At 41.5% G+C, this 23,817-nt stretch overlaps 1 protein-coding gene across 1 annotated transcript in view; it reads right to left on the bottom strand.

Moving 5' to 3' along the window:
- Positions 1–21,060, bottom strand: part of LOC307258258 (ATP-binding cassette sub-family C member 4-like) — a gene marked incomplete at its 3' end in the record, with an annotated part of 36,534 nt that extends 15,474 nt beyond the window's left edge. Inside the window, exons 1-20 of the mRNA XM_080037752.1 lie at positions 20,978–21,060; positions 20,142–20,252; positions 17,970–18,090; positions 17,663–17,887; positions 17,478–17,567; positions 17,191–17,354; positions 16,944–17,069; positions 16,193–16,442; positions 15,990–16,094; positions 15,692–15,781; positions 14,772–14,963; positions 14,516–14,610; positions 14,342–14,428; positions 14,108–14,204; positions 13,180–13,410; positions 12,620–12,751; positions 12,457–12,494; positions 12,063–12,157; positions 11,449–11,595; positions 5,670–5,749 (exon numbers count right to left, since the gene is read on the bottom strand). Coding sequence (XP_079893878.1) covers positions 5,670–5,749; positions 11,449–11,595; positions 12,063–12,157; positions 12,457–12,494; positions 12,620–12,751; positions 13,180–13,410; positions 14,108–14,204; positions 14,342–14,428; positions 14,516–14,610; positions 14,772–14,963; positions 15,692–15,781; positions 15,990–16,094; positions 16,193–16,442; positions 16,944–17,069; positions 17,191–17,354; positions 17,478–17,567; positions 17,663–17,887; positions 17,970–18,090; positions 20,142–20,252; positions 20,978–21,051 — 2,550 coding nt within the window. The 5' untranslated portion in view covers positions 21,052–21,060. The remainder of the gene's footprint in view (positions 1–5,669; positions 5,750–11,448; positions 11,596–12,062; positions 12,158–12,456; positions 12,495–12,619; positions 12,752–13,179; positions 13,411–14,107; positions 14,205–14,341; positions 14,429–14,515; positions 14,611–14,771; positions 14,964–15,691; positions 15,782–15,989; positions 16,095–16,192; positions 16,443–16,943; positions 17,070–17,190; positions 17,355–17,477; positions 17,568–17,662; positions 17,888–17,969; positions 18,091–20,141; positions 20,253–20,977) is intronic.
- Positions 21,061–23,817: the final 2,757 nt, after the last annotated feature.

Genomic DNA, 23,817 nt, shown 5'->3' with positions numbered 1-23,817 from the left:
CCACAAAAAAAAATTAGACATGTAATAACATTACAGTAATAACATATCTCTATATAGGATAATAATAATACTAAAAATAATAATATATAAGCCATGGGGGCTATATTTTTTCTGCAGAACAAGTAGCTTTCCTTCAGATACTTTAGCTACATTTCGGGGATAATACCGGTTGAATTAGGGACTTTTATTTATAATGGAGTTTGTTTACTTCGACTGAAGCAAATCAGGTGAATACTTATTCCACCACTGAACAACAACTGTGCAAGGCCATTTCTTCTTAACTGAAAGGTATACAGTGTTACATATTTCATATTCGATTGATGGATGATAAAATTGAAACCTCACACCCTGAAATTAGACACCTCTTTAGAGATGAAGCCTAAAAACGTGGAGATTAGGATCGTGCGGTTACCTTCAGTGGTCTCAAGACTGGCCCAGAGAGATGAAAATTTAATTTAGCGCCTTAATTGAGGATGTTATCTGCCACTTAAGCACAAGTTTAAGCATGATCACTTTCAGCATAGTTTTTTATGATGAAAAGCCACTCAATTCCATTTTCAGTTCCGATAAGAGGGTATTACTAGTCTAACCATTGCTGTGGTGGAGCCCACACAATCAAACAGTGAGCGGAAGCTACTGAGCACAACTGATCCCGAGAATTTCACAGTACATAACTTTCAATCTGAGCCTTGATGGAAGGCTACCAGACTGCAAAGTGAGATGGTGGCACATGAGCCATTACTGCATGTTATCCAGCCTTTTCCCTGGAGGGGATCAAATATTAACTGAACAAATGTCTTATCGTATATATATATATATATATATATATACTGTTTCTCTTTCACTATACTGACACTGAATGGTGACACTGCTCCATTCATCTATGTTGATTGGTTTTAATATAAATTTGGGCCTGTTTTAGTCAGGGGCCACAAAGGTCCAAAGACAGGCTTATCTGACAGTGGGGTCATCTGTAGGGGGACAGAGAGGAGGAACAGGAACCATTAGATAGGAGTCTTGCCTCCTCCTGCTCCCCAGGGCCCGCTGTCGCCAAGACCCTGTTAGATGTGATCCATTTGCGTGGTCTGGCGCTTTATCGTGTCAGCATCGGAGACACCGTGGCCCCCACCCACACTACACACAGATGACTTCAGATAAGCAATTCCTACAAGCAATATACACCCCCCCCCCCCCCCCCCCCACCCCACCTTAGACTACTTCCATATCTCCTATGAAACCCACACAGGAACAGAAAACTCCCAAAGCCACATCCCCACTGCACATAAAAGTGGATAAAGGGATGAAAGTGGTTTTGTATACAAACAGTTTAAATAAAGAATTACTGCTAATTGCTCTTTAGCCCGAAAAGAAAGCAACCGCACGCATGTGATTCAAGTCATTCAAGCCAACTGGGCGCACTGCTGTGTGCAAAGACCATGGAGATCTCCGCTGACCCTAATTGCTTTATTTTCTCAATGATTCTATCTAGCTCTTTGATGTGCAAGTAAATGTAGAAAATTGAATTTAATTGCCATATTTGTGTTTGGCGATGATAGCAACTGTTGTTCCGCAGCACAAAATAAACACTTGCCTTTAATTAAACATCCCTCCGGACACAGGGAATCAGTACGCCTTTTACAAACCCTTTTTCATCTTCCCTTTATTTACTGACAGTGTGCAATATTTGCCACCGGGAAAAAATGTGCAAACAAAACAGGAAATGAGGGCAAAAGCGTGGTTTAAAGAAAATTCCTCAAAAGAAGTCCCTCTGTCATCGCCGGAATTTGTTTTTTACTCCACACTTTTCCGTGACAGAGGGGCACAATACGTTTGCAAGGGTCAGTGGCACTGAAACAAAACAGGGCTGTTCCACTTTGGGCCCTGGAACAATAGAAGTGACCCAATCCATTCTACTCGGTCTATGGGCTTTATTTTAGCATTAAATACCCAGATGCTCTGGCCTTTCTTTGGGAGAAATGACTGTGGACACCTCCTTCACATTTTTCCCTTTCTGGGCCATTTTCACTTCATAAAGCTGCAGTCAATGTGTTTTGTGTGTGGTGAGGAGGGTCTGACACATACTGTGGTGGTCTCAGTCACTGTCTACATTGGTGGCTCAAGTAGTCCTAGGATTAGGCCTTTGTGTGCTCTGAAAAGGTAAAAGAAGTCACTTATTTGGGCTCAGTCAAGCTGCTGATTTCCAACCCATTTTGGAAATAAGAGAAAGGCTTTGAAATGCAGTCTCTCTCTCCCTCTCTCTCTCTCCACTATAAATCACTGGTGTCCAGCAAATGCATTCATTCAGTCAATGCTCCGTTCTGTTTCTCTTGAAAACAAGACAAAACGCTGTTTCAAAAGTGTAAGAAAACAGCAATTCACAAATTCAAAAGTGGCTTACGGACAGCCCAGAATTGATTATCTCCTCCATATTGGCGAGATGTGAGATTCTAGATTGGATTGGGACTTTGCTATGTAAGTTCTCTGGCCTGTACGTCTGAGTCAGAGCAACTGAGGTGCTAAACCGCAGCATCATAGGAGACCACACATACACACACACACACACACACACACACACACACACACACACACACACACACACACACACACACACACACACACACACACACACACACACACACAAACACACACACACAAACACACACACTGGAAGCCTTTACTGGCTGGTGCTCGCCATCAAATGACCGTGTGGGGTATTGCTGAATGGCCAGTTGGGCACACTCAGAAGCAAATGAACACACACAAACGCAGATATACAGTACAATCCTATATTACCAACAGTGGACTATCTTTCTACATTAACCAATCCGGACCTCCTTGTCTTGTCATTCATATATATATATATATATATATATATATATATATAATAGTACATTTAAATGTAAGGTTGTTTCCCATAATATTACTGCAAATGTGCTTTAAAACATGTTTTAAAGACATATCTAAGAGGAAAGTTACATCCTTCCGCATACATACACAAACACACACACACACACACACACACACACAAAATGCAGTTCTCTTATGTCTTAGTTTATCAGTTTTTCATACAAATTTGAAAAGTAAGTCAATGAAAAAAGGTTACTCTATAGGCTTCTCACCTTACTGTGTCACTTGTGTTTTTTCACCTTGTGCAGGAAGACAATGGCACTGTCATAAAACAATGCTCAAAGGGGGATTTATGGCACAGCCTATATAGTTCCACACAGCACCATCTCCTGTGTTTCTTAGGACAACCTGTGTAACGCCTGGAGCCAATGCATTCTTCACTCCCTCTGTCACCAGCGTGGTAAAGAAGCAGAGAAAGCCGGTGAAATCCCATCCTACAGCCCTAACGGTTACGTCAGCAGTTCTCAGATCCCACAAAGCCACTGAAAGGGCCTGACCCACAATGTGCCACAATATACAGACTCACCAAGAGATCCACCCGCCAGTGTTTTTAAACAATAGCCAACTTCGCTCTGTGTTTGTGTGCATCTTCACTGTGTTTCAGTGCCTGGTTTGTGCTTGCATACTGTGTTGTGCATGGCATGCGACCCCTCTTTTTCCTCACACGCACGCCGAAAGCTTTTTTCAGTCTTTTCCAGATGACTGTGGGGTTTACTGTTGTAATTTATGATTCATGAGCCATCGCTTATGCATGTCTATATGCCATTAACATTGGCCGAGACCAGGCTTAAATAAAAGCAACTGTCAGCTGACAAAATACATTTGCGAGGATTGTTAAGAAGACCCATGAATGTGTATATGGACCCCACAGTTAGTGATGTGACTTGGTCAAGAGCCTTCACACAAAATCCTCCACTGAAAGACCCCAGTACTCACCCCTTATTGTGTTGCCCCCCTCCTCTGCCCCCTCTGTGAAAATAGAGGCAACCCAGGATTTAAAGGTCAAGTCTACACAAAAGCCAACAGTCCCCAAAGCCTGAGGTGTTTTTAATTGACATTTCTGTCATTGTTCCCTGACCATAAAGAGGGGAGACAAAGAGCCTATTTTCCAATATACTAAATTACTACTAAATGAGACCTGTGAAAAAAATAGGACTCTGGGGTGCAACCAGGTTCCCCCAGCTTGAGGGAATCCCCTTGTTAGGCGAGTATGGGGGCAGTGCTGAAGGGCTGTGAAGTGCTTACTCCGCCATAAAGCGGGAGGCTCTGGTGCAAATCCCCGCACAGAAGCGGCCTCTCCCCATAGAGAGAGATAAACCAGTTAGGGCATTGTTTATGAAGTTTCACTTTATTCCCCCCTGACAACCATTTAAACAATGACTATGGGGAAATGTCCCTCCGCGAATGAGCAACAATAGTCGGGATCAGCAGCTTTTCTGTGCGGCTAATACTTTGATAAAAAGAGTGAAAATCGTCCTTCCTGAAAGCATTGAAGAGTGCTCCATGAAAGACACCTGCAAACAAGAGCAGAAAAGAAGCACAAACAAAAGTGTTTTGTCCAAAGGATGCCACCTTTTGTCCACTATCACAATCACTTCCCACTTTCTGCTGCAGCAAAAGACCAGCACAGAGTCTATGTGCACATAGTATGTGCAGTCTTATGTTGACAATTATTCAATTCCATGTTTCACTGCAATACAGAAATGTGCTTAAAATAGTATTACGATAAGTCATTATGGACAGTATGTGAAGCATAACAATTATTTTGTCAGTCACGACCCTAACCCATATTTTCACCGTTTTCAGTTGGACCTATTGGCCTTCTACAAAGTTATTATTTTACTTTAGCCATTATTCACCTTATTATCAAAATGAGGGAAACTATAGCAGACAAAAAGCTTTTGTGTGTATGATCTTTTGTGCTTTCAGCATTTAAGATGGCTTTTGTCTACTGTGAGATGGGTATCTGCCACAAACATCACTCAGGCATTGTGGAGGGGGGATTCATTTTCAGCGCGGCCTTTGTTCTATTCTTTGGCCCTAACCAAAGAGCCACGCCTGCTCCTCTACCTCGAATAGTGCAGCAAACATTCCCTTCTTTGTGGCGCTAGGTGCATGAGCTGGCTCATCTCCGCAGGCTTTCGTGGGAGATGGCTGTCACGGTGGCAGGGTGGCATTCGGTAACCTAACCTGGATATGCACCAGGGTGGCCCTTGGCTACCAGGCCAATAAGACTGTAGTAGTAGAGCATTAGGTGAATTGCGCCGAGAGGGGCAAGTCCCCTTCTGGATCTGTTCCAACTGACCTGTCCCCCCCCCGCCCCCCCCTCCGCTTTCCAGCTCTTCTCCTGCAAACGCATCATACGCCTGCTGCTCACACTTCTTCTCTTTTGCCACTCAACACATCATCCCTGTCAGCCAGCCCCCTCCCCGCTGTTTTACCCCTCAAATCGGGACCCATCATCCTGTGGCTTTTATTTCCTGTTTGGTACCTTTTCTCTCTCCCAATCACTCGCCCTAGTCTCCATACACATTCTCTGGAGATGCCACTTCTGTTGTGTCACACTGGGGAGAGCCACGCCCTCAGCCCTATGTGCACACTTTTATTAAATCTGTGCAGGCGCTGGGCTGCGCTGGCGGGTAATCCTACAGTAATTGTTTCCAGATTAGGGGACCCGGACCACAAAGCAGGTTTAGCCAGGCATGAAATGGCCTTCCCATGCTGCAGCGCCAGCCACCAAAACCCGCCGAGGTGAGACTCACCTGGGTAAAGTCCACAAACGTCCACGGGAGCAGAGAGTCCAGGTAGCCGATGTCCTTGGAGAACCTGTTGAGGATTCTCCCTGGGGGAACAACAAAAGGACAGATTAGATGACATCAGAGTATGCACTGTATATGCAAGGTGCATTCACAGCATTGACAGCAGAATTCTGTTTTCTTCGGTTATATAGATGCCAACTGCAACATTTGTACAGTCAGATTCAATATAATAAAATAAGAGGTAAAAGAGGTGTTGTAATGTGTGATTGTGTAGTGCAACATTTTATATAATGTTACGAGCAGATCCATAGTCCTTTATGTCATTTAAAATAAAAAATATATGTCAAATACAACAATTTATTTGTCAAATACCTACTCTGCACCTTTTAAAAAACAATATTTTGTTTGTTTCAATTCCTTACGTCTCAGCAGACTATTGAGCAACTGTTACCAAAGTCCCCTCGTATTTAATAGGAAAAAAGATCTTATAGATTGAGCACGCTATCAGAGGGTACACACAGGCATATCTAGATTAAACAATGAGTCATTATTTGTCTAGTATTTCATAAAGACTGCCCTACTCTTGGCTGAATACGTGAGGGAACCTTTTGTTTGGAAACAAAGGGGAAACAGAAGCCGCGTACCTGCCTTTATGTTCTGACTGGCAGCGGCTGTGAAGTTAATTGAGTTGCCTCCAATCTGCTCAGGTGTTCATTATTTTAGTTGGTGCTCTGCAGGTGCTGTGGCAGCCCTTCATTGTGACTAGTTTAGTAACTTTGCTCCCCTATTCTGATCCGCCAGTATATACGATAACACTCCAGCTGCTTTCACACACTGTTTACTGCAGGGTCAGTGATAGATAAATCCCCACACTACACTACCTCTAGGCAGGCAAGACAGAAAGGCTTTTATCTACCGCTCTCCCTGAAGGAAGCCCTCAGACTCTCAGAGGCAGGCAAAAAAGTACCAGAGCAGTGCCACCATTGCCGCTACCAAAACTGGGCTCAAGTTTTAAAGGACACGAACAAGTGGTAGATATATTGTGTGTAGTCTGTAGTGTATATATGGTGTCATGATGTTTGATACTGTACTTAAGAAACCCATTGTCTCTCACGGTGACACATCACTAAGCAAACAATAATATCTCTCGGAGGAGAATGTAAATAAAGCAGCACACACATACTGTATTTAGGGAACAACCCCTGATAAAGTGAGTATAACCAGCCAAGCACGCAGATGAGTTTATCTAGGTTTACGGAATGAGCCATGAAACAGGGTGGGACCGAGAGAGAGAGAGAGAGAGAGAGAGAGAGAGAGTGTGTCTGAGCGGCACGTTGACAGAGTGTGGCGGTATGGCACTGTGGAGGCATGGTGGAAGCCATGGCACCAGTGACCTAAAAGTTGCCTCCCAGCCTCCCAGTCAGTCCTATACAGAGGTGGGCCCTGTAATCACCTCTCTCCACGGCCGTAAGCAGCTTACAGCTTTATCCAAAATGCCTGCCTAAAAACATGCATGCAGACGAGGCCGGGCTCCCCATAACAGGCATTGCATAAACCATGCCAGAGCATTATTCCCCCGCAACAACCCAGCAATGCTCCAAATCAACACTGATTCAAAGTCAAGTGGCGTAAGCATGTTGTACACTTGGAGGCAGACTAATCTTATTCACAGTGTGAGTGCCCCTTTAGCATACAGACATCCCGAGGGGAGGGTTCAAGCGAAGGGGTAGAGCTGCTACAATGCTGGTGTTAGAATATTGCTGCTTTAGTCTGGGAATGGGGGGAGTGCTTGTCAAAACTGTGTTTGTGGATTTTCCAATAATATTATTTTATGTCATTTTACTGTCTAAGCCATAGATGACCCAAATTCATGGATATCTGACAAACAATGCCAATAAGAAAAGGATGGGTTTCTCTGGGTTACATCATACCATGGTTAGAGGGTGTTAGAGCATCAGTCAGCTATCAGCTGTTTGACAAGCGGCTCCGTTAACACAGAGTTTCAGAGGGGATGAAGTAAAAAACCCTTCTCCATCCTGTGCAGACTATAGAGGGGATACATTACCGCGATGCAGTTACACAAAGACATTCACTGCATGGTAATGCCTATGAGGTAAGATCGGCATGGGACAATGGCTTCAATCACTATGGGCGGTTGTCAACAATATCACCTATTGTGTCGAGAGGGGTATAGACGTTTCAGGATATCAGCGGCATTAGTATCAAACAATTTCACATGGTCTAAGACTCCAGGGGTGATTTGCACCACTTCTTTCAGGCTCAGGAAATATCAAGCCCTCCCAACTCAGGTGGCCCTTTAGGAGGGAGATATGAGGTGAGCATGGCCCCCAATCACACTTAAAGAAATGGAACAGTTGGGTCCAGCAGGAGAAGGGCGTGTGGCAAATCGCTGTTCCCTGTAAACATCAAGATAAGGTGCCGACTCAGAGCCGCTCCATGTGTGGGCCCCGGTGAAGTCGAAGGGGTCTTTCAGTGAGGCAAGTGCGATAATGAAGGAATACTGGGGAAAGAGGGGCTGCCAGGGCTGGAAGGTGGCACAAGCTTCACCTGCACTTCCACGAAAGGGCCCAGGGGCCTTTTGGGCAGCCTCCCACCGCCGGGCGCCTTGCTGCCAATACTAATACATTCTAAATCCATTCTCTTCGCTCACACCGCCAGGCTCCTGCAATCTCCTCTCCTTCCCTTTCATGCAATTAAATAGTGGAAGTGCCGAGCGAGGGGGAGCCCTATCAGCCACACTGCACACACACACACGGCTCCATCTCCACATTCAATTGACACACCTCGATATCATCATCATCCTCTCTGCAGTACTTCTTCTTCCTCCACTTCGCTCTTCTCACCACTCTTGCATCCCAGAATACCCGAAATATAGACATTAAAAACATTGCCTCTCTAGACACAATTAGGATCTCACAACACTGACTGTAGAAGATCTAATGTTCCCACCGTGTCAACAGCAACCGAGTGACACCCAGCACTGAGATGGTCCCGCTATGCCGAAGTGAAAGAAAGAGGGGACCGGATAAGTGTGTGTGTGTGTGTGTGTGTGTGTGTTGACTGAAACTCCACTCCTTGGCTGTGCTGATGAGCTGGAGCCCTGGCCTGCAGTCTCTGAGGGGATTAGCCCACTCAATGACACTAAATTACAGGGATCAACATCAGCTCAACACATCCACCGCTGTCTGTGCTGCTCTAACTGCATCACATTTTGGATGTACAGCTGTAATAACACTGTATATTGCTAACATTGAGCATCATGGTCATACTGAGTTATTTATATTTTTTAGAATTGATGAAACGACAGTCAGGAGTGCTATCATCCTCATCTAGATATCTTCAAAATTATCAAATAGTATTGTTACGGAATAGAAAAGGTTTTAATCACCAAAAACTCAAACTTGGAATTCAACTATTTCCACACGGCACAAAAGATAAGGCAGAAACAGGATTTAAATGGCACAGAGGCATTCAGCGCTGATAGACAAGAAACCACAATGCCTCTCCGTCACTCTAAATTCACTGTTGCTGTACTCTATTGTTATAAACCACATTCACGGAATAACAAATAAGACCTTTGTGCAGTGACGCTTGAAATGGTAACCTTTAACTCTGTGGACAGCTATCAAACACAGGAGCCTGTTCAGCAGCAGCGCACCTATCACTTACACACGTAAACAGTTGTCAAATCCTTCACAACACTTAGGCACACAGCTACAAATTACTCACTCTTATAACAGCAAGACAGTGGTTGATATAGAAGAAGTAGCTGTGATGGAAGTGGCACTTATTGTACAAAAGAAAAAATATACTGTATATTTTTGAAAGAAGCAAAACATTGAGAAAGAAAAAAAAAGAGTGAAAGAAAACCGGCATTCACAACAGCTGTCCTTGTCCCGGTCTTTTTTGTTAGGTTTTTTTCTCAAGTGATTAATCCCTTGAGCACTGAATGAATCAGTTGGAAAAAATACAGAGCAGGAGATGAAGAAAAATTTAAATAGGTGAAACTTATTTATATTGTATTAGAAAAAAAAGGTCATGTTCATGCTTTATTTACTGTTGAGTAGACCAAGGACAAAAGAAACTCAGTCTCTGGGACAGTTGTCTATAAATCCAGTCAAACACACATGTGTTGTTTGCCAGCCTGGAGGCCAAGCTGTAATGACTGGACTGGCCGCACAATGGCTACTGATAGCCGCACAACAGCAATCAGATAGCAGTGTCTGTTAAGCCTCTCCTTTGCTGCGCTATTAAACAGATTATTACATTATTCAAAGTGTTTGTCCTCCTCCCGTGAGTCGATAGCAAGCAAGGCACACCCAGATAAGCCTCCAGGTAGCCCAGTATGTACTACAACGGCAGCAGTAAAAACAAAAGCCAAAGATTAAGACCTGTGGTGTTTGCTCCAAACACAGCTTTGCAAAGGAAAGCTTTGTCGCTACACCCACTTTTAATGCCACCAGAAACCGCAAGCTCCTCAACACCCTCAAATCATATTTAGACTTGTGTTACCAGATTATTATGACTCATTATACAGATACAACTTCCCTTCTTGTTGAGAATTCCCACCCGAGCTGATTGTGTTGTACATGCAGCATGTCACTATGAAGAGATTAGGCTGAGTAATTATGTGCTGACAGGTGAACAATGCTCTTCAACGCTCCAGAAAAATTAAAGTTATCAAAGTGGGCCACTTGACAGTTGACTTAGGATGTGAATGACATGATTTTAGTGACATGACTTCGTCTTATTAAAAGAGGTCCTTAATTTATACTACACAATCATAAATACAACGGAAAACATTTTGCAAATGAGTATACACTTTGGCTTATGTTGAAAAAGGGGGTGCAAAACACAACTGAAAAAAAACACTCCCTGAGTGAAGTCATACCTATTTGGAGTGTTTGCTCACTTTTTAAAATCATGTCCATCTGCCCACTCCATTGACCAAGCAGCTACAGCCTACAAAGCTAATGAAATAATCAAGGATTTCTGATAGGGCGCACATGACAAATATGTCTGTATTTACACAGTTCCATAGTCCAAACACAACACTGTCCAAGATCTAGTGCAAACAGTATTTATGCAATATGATTGTTTGCTTTTTGTTCAGGCTCACAATAAAAAAACGATAGCACTCTCTTTACTCATTTTAAGGTACATTATGGCTATGTATTAGGCCAAATTGCAAGGTTTCCTTTGGACTGAATTGGCCTTTTGGCAACACATGCTTGTCTTCTCAGTGGCAACTTTTATGATGCCAGCTAATCCACAAGGAGATAGTAATCCCCATAAATTCCACAAACACAAAATGATCTTAAACTTGTTTAACTTAATGGTAAAGTATTTGTATGATAGCTCATATTATATCTTCAGGTTACAAAAAGTATTAGTTATTCACTTTTATTTTAAAATAAATCACAGAAAAATTTTAATATGATGGTAAATGTGAATTTAAAACAGTTGAATAAACTTTTAAATCTTCATCAAAATCTAAGTGATCATATTACATAGTACTTGATAGCATTGACAAACTATGGAGTTTAAGAGCAAGCATACGGATGATTTTGAAGTGGATTTGAATGGTACAAAGTTAGTAGCAGTCTGCTCTCTAGTGGTGAGATATTAGAACAATACTAACTTGTACAGCAGGTCCCACTGAACGTCTCAGAATCAATCACATCATCATTCATGTATATCCTAAGACACGCTATATGCAAGTAATTACTTATCAGTTATTTAAAGAAGGTGAGCCACTTACCAATTGGATTGATATCGAAAAAGTGTACCGGGGTTCTGAGGATGGCATTGAACATGCTGTTGTGTAGGGTTTGGGCTGAGTTCACCAGGACATTAAAGAAGAGCAGGCTGCGAAGGAAGCCAAACACTACTGAGGAGGCTGTTAAACCTGACAAAAGCAGAGGGAAAAAAATCAATCAGCACACCACAAAGCTATCCTTGTGCTTGATCCAAGGCCAGCTATGCATTGCATGCAAGTTGCCACTATTAAGCATGCTTATAACACTAAGTTTTTTCCTTCAGTCATGTTTATTTTTTGTCTTGAATGCTGATCCATCATTGTTTATACAAAAACCTGAGAGTGCAGAGGCCAAGAGTCACAGGGAGACAATCACAACAATCCAACAGCAGAGAACAAGAAAGGCACTGCTATCTCCTTGTACAGCTGAGGCCCATGTGTGTACACACACACACACACACACACACACACACACACACACACACACACACACACACACACTGGGCCTTGAAGGCCTTGGGCCACAGCCAAAGAACAGCGGATCTGTTCATTGAATGGCTGGCGTATTCAGAGACTCAACAGTAGAAAAAAAGCAATGTGCACTCAGTGGGCTTCACCTGCGTAAACACCTAGGTACAGGTCAAGGTCCAGCTGCTGAGGGAAGCTGCCATTGAGGTGCTCTGTCACATTGATGTGCTTCTGTTCAGAGGCCCTGCAAGTCAGACACAAAAGAACCAAAATTCCACAAGGACAAATAAACGCAACGTGAACAACATGAAGACACTATACAAAACACATTCATGTTATTCTCCAACACAAGGTCAGCTTCAACAAGGGACAAATAATGCCAAAAAGAAGACATGTTTGTTTCAGTATTCCTCTATAAAAAAATCAACCACTGGCCGTCTGAGAAAATATTAATATATCTATAATATATTTTTGGCTACCAAAATCTGTTATCTTTTTCATCTGCCAGGTTTTTCACAGTGGGTTTAAGAAACAAGAGCTCACCAGCAAGCAAGCCACCAGTCCTGCAGAACAAAGGCAATCTAAAAAAAAAATAATAATAATTATTAAATAATACAATGTCACAAATAAATATCACTACCAGTTCACTTAAGAAAAATGCATAGAAAGGACAAACCAAATTAATAATAAAAAAAAATTAACTCACATGTGCTAAGGCATTGAGTAAAAAAAGGACCAGGAGAACCAAGAAGTTAGCGCCTGCCCTGAAATACTTCACATACATGAGCAGGCCGACGTTTCCTTCCGAGCGGCTCTCTTCCTCCATTGGTTGCATTACCTACAGATAGACACTAGTGTAAATGTAATCTAGCACACCTCAGGTCAGGCTATAATGAACAGCAGGGAAAAGGTGAGTGACTCTTGCCCTCTAGTGGCTGGCAGAATGCACAACAAGCCTTTTCCCCATTCAATTCAGGCTGCGTTCCAATACCCATACTTTCTGCTATTTAGTATGGTAGAAAAAAAGATTTAGGATGTCCCAATTTTTTTTAGTCAGATTTAGTATGCTTAAAAATACCCGGATGTCTACTACATCCGGCCGAGATTTTTAGCGTAGAAATCAGCATGCTATTTGGGTGATTCTGATCCACAATCCAGTGTGCACCGGAAGTAAGGTATGTAGAATAGAAAAAAGAAAGAGTATGATATTTGGAACGCAGGGATAGTCACGTTTTTTGTAATGTAATGTTCAAAAAAATTACCTACCACTGCATGTGGCTCTGCTCCCTCAATCAAGGAGTAGTGAGAGGAAGAGAGGGAGGACCTAGAGGACATTGAGTTGTCAGAGAGCGTATGGCGGCGGCGGGACACTGTTTCTGGGATGGGGGTCGTGCTCTGTCTGTCCTCCTCTGGGCCGTCCTCCTCCTTAAGCAGGGAGGTGAAGTCTACACCAGAGCCCGCCAGCTCACTGTAGGTCCCATGTGCCACCATCTGACCCTGACAAAGACAGAGACGAGGTTGATGGCACAAGGACTCACACACACAGCCATGGACATTCCATCATCCGTGCATGAACCTCTGCAATTATTACTGAAAATAAAAATATATAGCCTACTGTATATCTATGCAAGAAGTAATCTCTGCAGCTGTTGAATACTTTCAAACATGTTGGAAAAGGACAGTAGTGTTATGGAAAAACAATACTGACAGTTTATATATTCATAATAAATGAAATTAGTTTAGTTACTTTGTTTCCCATTCATGGATATTATTACCAGGAAGCAAGTTAACTTGCCTGCACTACCGCTGTACAAAAAGCAGTGGTGTTTTTAACATTTAAGTTAAAGTCAAAGCTGTGGTAAAATATTATCATCCTATATCTTTATATAGACAACAGACTTAAATTTTTTATAGACTCAAATTTAGCACTTAGCAGGTGCAGAGAGCAAAACATCTAAAGAGCCAAACAACTGAATCATTTTCAATTATTCAAAGAAAACCAAATCAAAACTAAAAGGCCAGTTAACTCGTCAAGGAGCTGGGCACTCTGGTCCATTGTACGGTAGTAACTGTTTGTTAACACAGTAACAACTGATGATTTATCACCAACTGGGCAATTATGCTGTGCATCTACACTCTTATAAACCCACAAAAATATAAACACAAATGCACACAAACACACACACACACAAACCTCCTTCAAGACAACAATTTGATCTGCAGCTTTCAGATACTGTAGTTGATGAGTAACCAGGATACGAGGCTTCTCCTTCAAAAGTCCACAAATGCACCTGAAGAAAACCAATATTTGTTTGCAGACATCAAACTGCTAACATACATTTTGATGAATTACACTAGATCAACTGATATATTCTTTTCCATTGGATTTCTCCGTGGAAAACAAGAAGGTTTTAGTGACGAGACTCACTCTTCAAATAGGTGCCTTCCCACCTCAGCATCCACAGCACTGAGCGGGTCATCCAACAAGTAGATATCTGCATCCTGATACACTGCTCTAAAAACAAAGACACACAAATGGATAGTATCTGTGTCGCCGTTAACACCAAGAAATAATCCATTTCTCTTTAAGTACCCTGCACACCTTGCCAAGCTGATCCTTGCTTTCTGTCCCCCGCTGAGGTTGGTCCCTCTGTCCCCCACCATTGTCAAGTCGCCACCCGGCAACAGCTCCATGTCCTGAACAGGGTCCAAATGCAACACCTTACCAGTCAGCTATTTACATATACAGTACAATGGACTCAGTAGATGTGTTGAAATATTTCTAGTTCCTAAACAAGGCTTAATGAAAATTGCAGTGGGGCACATGACAATCAACAACATGACTATGGGATACTCACTTTTTTGAGGGCGCAGGCTCGTAGAACTCTGTCGTACTTCAGGGGGTTGAGAGTTTTGCCAAAGAGGATGTTGCTTCGAATGGTGCCAGGTAAAATCCAGGACTGCTGAGAAGTGTACGTCAGCTCTCCTTTCACCTTGACCACACCACTTTTCTGGCCCAGTTCTCCCAGGATGGCACTGAGGAGCGACGACTGATATGCGCAAAACAGAAATACACTTCAAATCAATTTCACGCACAGATGAGTAAAATGATCCGATTGGATCCGGAACCAGGAAGCATTTGGGTTAGCATAACATAGCATAAATATTGTTTTACTCCCATTTAAAGCGCAAATGGTTGTTTCTGTTTGATTTTGAATTAAAGGAACATTACTGTAAACAACATGTTAATAAGGACGCTTTACAGAGGTACAGGTTTGGAACTTTAGAGAGCCAGGCTAGCGATGTCCCTCTGCTTCCAGTCTCTCTGCTAAGCTTAAACTAAATAATCCTACACCACTGACATGAAAAGATGGAAATCATCTTATGTAACTCTCGATAAGGAAGCCAATAAGTATATATCCTAAAGAGAATTCATTGATGGCATTTCAGTTGAACAAAAATGTATTTTAAATGCATAGTACTGCCTGCATACAAGCTAGCTGCCAATGAGCTTTAATGAGAAATGCTAGCATTATTCATATATGGTAAAATATATTTAAAGTCTCCACCGTGTCAGTCAAATGTAATGGCCACAGTGAGTGATATTTGAAATGACATTCAACTGTAAGAACTGAGCCTACACAGACACGGCGCTAGGTATACTGCAGCAATTTATAATATTATATGATTAAAATGTCTGAAGTTACTTTACATGCCTCAGGTTTATAAATCATGTGCGTGCATGACTATCAACCGGAGACTAGAGAACAGACCTGACCTTTCCAGCTCCAACAGGTCCAATTACAGCCAGGAGCTGCTCTGGCTTCACTGTGAACGACACGTTCTGTAAAGTTGGAGCCTCTAGCGTCTGTAAGAAAGATAAAAGAACTGAAACGCTGCCATGTAGTCACTATTCAGTAAGTCTGTTAATGTCGGATTTAATAATATACCTCAAAATCTCAAGTTTTGTCCCGGAGGATTCCCAATAGCCATCTCAATAGCCACACTCTCTATCCTTCAGTCAGGTGACAACACCTTAACCCTAACCCCTAGGAGTGTAGAAAGGAAAGACTCACCTCATCCCAGTAGCATATTAAATCCTGGATCTCCACCATGCAATCTTTCTCTGCCACAGGAAGCCCCAGATGCTGGGTACTCACTTCCTCCAGCAGAAGAAAATTCTAAAGGAGAAGATTCATATCCAGAATTTCAGTTGTCATGAATTGTATTCAACACTGGTTATAAATATGGCCTTCTCTCAGTCAAAAGGTGCATTTACTTTAATCCTTCTAATGCTGATGAGAGTCTCGGAGAGCTTCTCTATTGCGTAGGGAAAGAAGAGTGTGATGGTGAGCCTGACCGCACCGTACAGGGAAACAGCCATAAACACTCTGCTGGCAGTCAACCTGTTGCCCGTCAGCACGTAGACACAGACAGTGATGAAGATGATGATCTTGCTGGCCATAAAGAAAGACGCCATGTTCAGGCCACGCAGATAGGAGCTTTTCATGATCTTGGAGATTTCCATTCTGTGCAACAATCAAGGCATGCACTCAGTAAACCGTTTACATACTGTACTTTATTACATACTTCTCATCTTATTTTTGTCAGAAAACGGGAGCATTGGTTTATTATATGCTTGCTAATTAAAGGTGTAGTCAGCGATTCTTGAGAACCCTTGTCGTCAAAATCAGTGAATATCTTCTCACGATCTGCTACCTGTCTGTACTGTGTGTGAGCTGAAAGAAAATCTGGTGTTAATACACGGCCTATGCTCTAAAAATTGGAATATAAACAAAGGGTATGTAAACAAAGGGGGCCGACCGTAGCCAGCAATATGCCCTTTTACAAAGCCTAGACTGTGTAATAACACTGCATTATTTTTTTCAGCGCACACACACACACACAGTACTGACAGGTACGCGATCGTGAGGAGATACTCACTGATTTAAACAAAACATTTTTTGACAACATGTGTTCTCCAGAATCGCTGTCTCCACCTTTAACGATATGAGGAGAAATGGACCTACCTTCTGACCTCATCCACCAATGCAGCGAAAGGCTTTTCCCAGCCGTACATCTTTATAACGCGGATCCCAGTGATGACTTCACTCATCGTGCGTATTCTGTCATCGGTCAACGCGGCTGTTTGAGCCCTTAAAACGGCAGGCACAAATTGCAGCAGTTGCACGCAGTGGAGCACACGTCACAAACCTTTCACAAGTCGAGACAACTGTTATCAAAAATATTCAATAAATCTGGAGAATTATGACAAACCTTAGACTGGAGAACAAGCGTCCGAACATACTCTGTATTGGCATCAGGATGAAGAAGAAAGCCATCCCGGCAAGGCACGATGGGCCAATGGCATACATCAACAATAATATCACAGTTGCTGCTTGTAAAGGACCAATCCACAAAAAGTGCAAATATAAGGTTACCTGTAAGAAAACAACGAAGAGGTGATAATAACTGAGGTATGATTTCTATTATTAAATGAACAATTCACAAGTATGATATAAATGTTAAGACACAACCATAGATATGTTCAGATTATTTATTACCTCATCAAATTTGTTGACATCATTGGATAAGAGGTTTACGATGTGTCCCGTGGTCGTTTTGGCCAAGGCTTTGCTGTTAAGACAAAGAGCCTTTGCAGAACAAAAGGTGTTAAATCAAGACATACAAACCAAAGGCATTTGACAGGAAGATGACATTTACACATAGATCTCTCAAAGTGACTGACCTTCCGATAGATCATGTGGCACATGGCCACCCGAATCTTCATGCCCGCTCGCTGTACATTGTAGAAGTAGAGATGACTGAGGACAGTCAGGCATATGGTTGTTAGGGAGATGCCTGCTGCGTAGCCGTAGGCCTCATTGACTGAGGCTTTGTTGGTGGTGTCATAAAACTCAAAGTACTCAATCATCTTCCCAAGCAGCACTGGCTGAATGACTTTGATGACTTCCTGATAGAAAAAAAGAGGATATTTGGATATGAAAAAATTCCATTAAAAACTGTTCTTAACATAGCATTGTTCTGTCCCGTACCTGTATAAAGATGTAGATTCCAATAAGGGAGTATGGTCTCCAGTAGCACTGAATAAGAACTTTGGTGAGACTGGGCGGGCGCATATCTTTTGCTGCCCGTTTTACCTCTCTGTTCCAGAAGCTTTGAAAAGTGTAAAAGAAAAGCAATGTTTATCAGTCCATACACAAAAACAATTTCCCTTTCGAGATGATTCAAGTATACTTGAATCATAATTAAGTAAAAAAGTAAGTACAAATCTATCTATTAATACTGTATATACAGAATATCAACAGTATCTATCCATCCATCCACCCATCCATCATTTTAAAATTCACTAAATCCCAAGAAAAATTTCATCCCACCCACATTATTTCAAGCTACCTCATCCATTATTACAATATGTTGCTTCTGTGGACCTCAACTGACTGTTCTACACAAGTATACAAAAGTATTTTGAGGTTTTGTCAATATTTGTAACATTGCATCATTATAGCAAAATAATAGCATGGGCTTTTGCATTGGATTGAAATCTAAGTGGATTTTAGTTTATTGCAAAAGCAACATTACTGCAGCTAGAGTGTCCAACTACACGCTCGGCGGAGAGGGTGATTGGCTGCCCCTTGCCCCCCTTGGGGCCCTGTTTAACAGCAGGGCTCTGGGGAGGGCCAGGAAAATCATGGCTGACCCCGCACACCCAGGCCACGGTCTCTTCGCCCCGCTCCCTTCAGGCAGGAGGTTGCGGTCACTAAAGGCTCTAAAAGCTAGACATTCAAACAGCTTTTTCCCCACGGCCATCCGACTCCTAAATGCAACTGCCCCCCCCCCCCCCCCCCCCCGACCTGTCTCCCCACTCAGTGACCTAATGGTCTGTCGTACCCAATCACTGATCTCTTGGCATTTTGGCACTTCTTTATTTATTATATTATTTATTATTTACTCATTTTGCACTATTATGTTGGTTTGCACTGTCTTGTCCTGTCTTGCACCTGTCCTGTTGCAAACTCCACTGTACCAAAACAAATTCCAAACATGTTTACATGTTTTGGCAAATAAAGACTTCTGATTCTGATTCTGAACTATTGTGTCATTATCCGTCATGGTGACGAGTAAAGCAACAGCAGAACCTACTGTTCCGCTTTGGTTGCTGATCACCCCTCAACTACATGGCTACCGGCCACCTCTCTGTGGTTAAGAACCCTTGACTCTGAGAGGGAGGTGCTGACATTTTCGACCACGTCAAAAATAAGCTGTACTCTGTTTCAGTGTATAATAGCGATACTTCACTTAGGCTAGATGAAAGTGTCAACTTCCACAGGGCTAAGATGTCCATAATGTCACTAAACTGGGCATTGTGTCCATGCCTTAATATCGTGGCCATGAGAATCATGAGCAGGAGTAAGGCTTGGATATATTTATTCAATAGTCCAGTAAACACAAAATCAACAAAACAAACAAAATCTTGCCTTTCTGCCAAGCAAGAAATCCAAGCTCTCAACGCTAGCTGCCACAGAGGAAGTGGGATTAATGTGGGGGGTGGAGCCTGCTCTCATGTGATAGTACTGTGTATAAATAGCCTTCCCTCCAGGTCACTTTGACACGAAACCCCCCGCCAAAAGGTCCAGGCCCAGAGGTGCCAAGCAGAAGTCGGGACATCCATCAGTCAGTGTTTACGCTACAATGGCATTTACCCCCAGTAGAGGGAAATAAAAGAGAGACAGGGGGGGGGGGGCTGCTACTTGAACCTTAGCTTGTAGTTGCATGAAGGCCAATAAAGGGAAAGTTCTGTCTGATCTAAACTGAATAGTGTATTAGTGGACATCTATTGAAGGACCACAAACATCATGGAGGTGCACCAGTCTGCATGTTACCAGACCACGTCATATCAGTGTTGCTGCATCAGTCATGACATGTCCATATGTTCTAAACAATAAAGCTAAAGCGGTCTAAAGGGCATTCAACCATGCTTCTGACTAGGGCAGAACACTGGTCTGACACTTAAAAGATTGAATTTCAGCTAAATACAAAACATATCCCTCTGGCATCTGAGGTTCCTAGAAACTATACCTATTTATAGTATTAGCTAACTTCTTTGAACTTTGAATCACGGTGAATACATTTTACCAATACATTGATAGAATGGTTTGAACATAGAATTATTAAAAGAAGTTTACAGAACACATTTTTTGTCTAACCATTGTAGCTCTTCTCCGAGTCTCTCTGATTCATCCTCTGGTAGGACTTCATACATGTCATCTTCCTTCAGCTTCCTCTGGTACCCGATTCTGAACAAGGGATTGAGCCAGCTAGGGGTGAAATGAATAAAACGGTGGTCAGGAGTTGGAATTAAATGTATAATCTATTGTTGTATCACTGGAAATACGGTATTTGCATAAAGACAGCATGAGAACCCCCCCCAACAAAAGAGATAGAAGGCTTTCACCTGAGAGAGATTGTGCATGGTGAAAATAGTCCACCTGTATGAGCTGCAACAATTACATTTAAATTAAACCACTTCAGAATAGAGAGTATGTTTACTGTAGAACACCAACACTTCTTCACTTCAATGTTTACTGAAACATTAGACTGTATGATTTTATGTCGCCCCTTTTTTAATTCAGGCATTTTGTCTTTGTAACTAGGCTGTGTTATGACACGTGCAATACAAATAAAGTTGTAGGCCTTATTAAAGTTGCATTTAAGTACACATTTGAATACTTTTACTTCACTATTAAAACTAAAGTAGTCCCAAACTACTTTTTCCAGTACTTTCCATGCTACTCTAGCATATACTTTGCACAACTCTGTCTGCTGTCACTTAACACTACGGGAATAGACTTCCACGAAAGCGCCTGAGCGCTCTACTCCATATGGGAACAGTGTAGTTTATGATTCCTTCATTGACGGATGCTGCAGCTTCAACCCGATATCCCGTCCACCAATGGACAGCCTAGGTGCCTACAATCTGTGGAGAGCTCTCGCTTCAATTAATGTCAAACGCTGCTGTCACTTCGGGACGCCTTTTTCTTACCAGAAGAACATCTTGGAGAGAGGATTAGCCGAAGCCGACGGATTATCCTTCTCTTTCCTCCGCAGAGGTTCCATGCCCCCCAAAGTTGAAAGTAACCACAATACTTTCTTTACCGGTTGTGTGGCAGGGGGAGGTTTCGATAGAGGTGATGAACACTGAAAGAACAGTTGCTGTAAACTCCAATGTCTGCAAGTATCACACCTACCGACATGCAGGACAGGATTATTACTGGTGGGGCTGTCAAGTGAGCCGGGCGCTGCGTAACCCCGCCCACCAACACGGGGATTGGCTGACAGAGGTTTCCATCACTTCTCAAACTGTTTGTGTCATGAGTTGAATACACTCTTACCCAAACAATCATCGTGTGCATTAACTGTAATATGCCCTGTTTGTGGGAAATTCTGGTGTAAAATGAATTCAGATTATTTGCTTTCAGTAAAAAGCAACACAACGTTGTCCAAATACGAATACATAAATGGTAGCGGTAACACTTTATATTAAGGTCCTCGTAATAAGCCTTAGTAAATAGGTAATAAGGACCTTATTAGATGCTTATTAACATTAATTTGTGTTAATAAGACTATATATAAGTGTTTATAATAAGATAATAAACATGTTGACTGTGTGATTTACTTTTATAAGCACTTATAAGAAACTTCTTAACTATTTATTGATTGCTTAATAGCATTAATAAAAGTCTTGAACAATGCTTATTAAGGTTAATAAACCTTTATTAAACAGTTAATTATGCATTTTGCAGGTACTGGATCTAAAGCTAGAACAATGCTTATTAAGGTTAATAAATCCTTTAATATACACTTGTTAACCATTAATAAGTATTATATATTGTCAAGGTGGATACAATGAGAATTAGAAAAACTGCATGTAAATACATTGTTAGAGCGGTGAAGCACAAAAAAACACTGACAGCTCTTTTAAAATATATATTTTTGTTTAATTTTAAAAACTTCTGAACTTCAATGAAAAATATTCTTGAAAATCAATAATTAAAGAAAAAAATCACATAACTGTGCAATTGTAAAAATCAGTTTTTTTCCAGAATTTTCAGAAACAACATTTGACTAAATGTAAAAAAAAAAAAAAACTTTTGTAAAATAAAAATGCTGTCCAATGATTAAGACTTGACTACTCATTTAATATATTAAATGTTAACGTTTATCTATTATTGTTTTACGACCGATTAATGCCGTAACTTGTGGTTGTGCGCATGACTGTTAGGATAATGTTGACAACGTGGTTATTAGATCGGAGAAGTTTGTAGGTGTGGATCGAAATAAGTTTTTGACCGTCGTCGTCGTGTCCACGGTGTATGCATGTTTTATTGGATGAACATGTAGAGGAAAAAGGATCATAACTTTGCAAATCTATCCGATATTGGACCGGATGACATGTAAACTTGGATTACCTGACCTTTGCTTTTTGGATAAATAAACCCCGTTCAAGCTATCCTGCCTCCTCGTGAGTTTTGCAATAAGGTTGAATATATGACACGCGTCAAAGCATCGAGTAACAACAACCTACAAGCTATATGGCCATTAAGGTTAGTCGGCCATAACATTTTCTTTTTAAAGAATTTGCTTGGGTTCGATTCATCCCTTGTTGTAACTACTAGACTTGACCGACCATGTCATCTAGTGGTGGAATGTTGTATAACAATTTAAAGCATTCAGGTGATTTTGTAAATCAGCATGACTGTCTGTCAACTACAGAGTCAAAATATATTTTGGTATTCTAATGAGCACATGAAAAAGTATGTCACTGAAACAACATTACAAAGCTGAGAATTGAAATTTAAGTTTGGCCTGGCGACACTTTCGTAGGGAACCAGATTGTAATACATGTAAGAACATCAGGCCTCCGATCACTTTATCAACAGTTGTCTAATTTCAATAGAATGTATTCATGTATGAATTTTGATGAATAACCATTTTGTTTTACTTGCAGTTATCACGACACATCCTAGGTCTGAGTCTTTCTTACATTAGAATATTAAGCCTTTCAACGGTTACAGGAATAAAAACTTATATTATTGAGATTCTAATAACATTTTGGTTATAAAGCAACTGCAAGTACTCCATAAGAAATCATTATTTTAAGACAAATTGCCAAAAAAAATTACAATAAAGTTTGCATTTGGTAAATAAAAAATCCCTTTTGAATAAAATAAAACACATTGAAAAAGTGACAGCCCTAATTTAATTTAAATATCTGTTTTGTTGACTTAATGTACTGAATCAACTGTTTGTTTATTTTTTGAAAATGTGCCTACTTATTGGTTCAATTGACCTTTTAATTTGTCATGGCTTATATAACATAATGATCTCATATAAAACCTGGAATCTGTGAAAGAGTGGAACTGTGGGAAAGCATTCAAGGACTCAGAGTAAAGCAGTAACTTACAGGGAACATTCACGCAAAAATACACCTTCTAATATTTTTAATTTATTATTCAGACATGCCGATTGTCTGTAATGATGTAGGCCTAATGTGCCTAGCCTAGCTAAATAAAACACAGATTGGTGAACTGGCCCTTTTGAGGTGGAATGTAGTAGAATCATCAGATAATCTTAGGGGGCGGGGCTACATGAGGTGAATAGAATCAGAATACTGCATCATGGTGCTTTGATGATGTCACAGGGCACTTGTTGGAACCTTGAAAGGACACACTTGTGGCATCATAGTTATGTGTTGGCATTAACAGAGTGAACTTGTTACAGTTAGTGTTGGAAAATAAATAGCCAGGTTTATCCCAGCTACATCCAAGCCAAATTATCGGTATGCAACAGTTGTCTCTACAGGATAGGAACATGGACAGGTGG

This window comes from Ammodytes marinus, assembly GCF_949987685.1.
Source record: "Ammodytes marinus genome assembly, chromosome: 12".
In the NCBI taxonomy this organism is placed as follows: Eukaryota; Metazoa; Chordata; class Actinopteri; order Uranoscopiformes; family Ammodytidae; genus Ammodytes; species Ammodytes marinus.
Note: the sequence above shows the minus strand (reverse complement) of the source record. Positions and strands in the feature narration are given on the sequence as shown.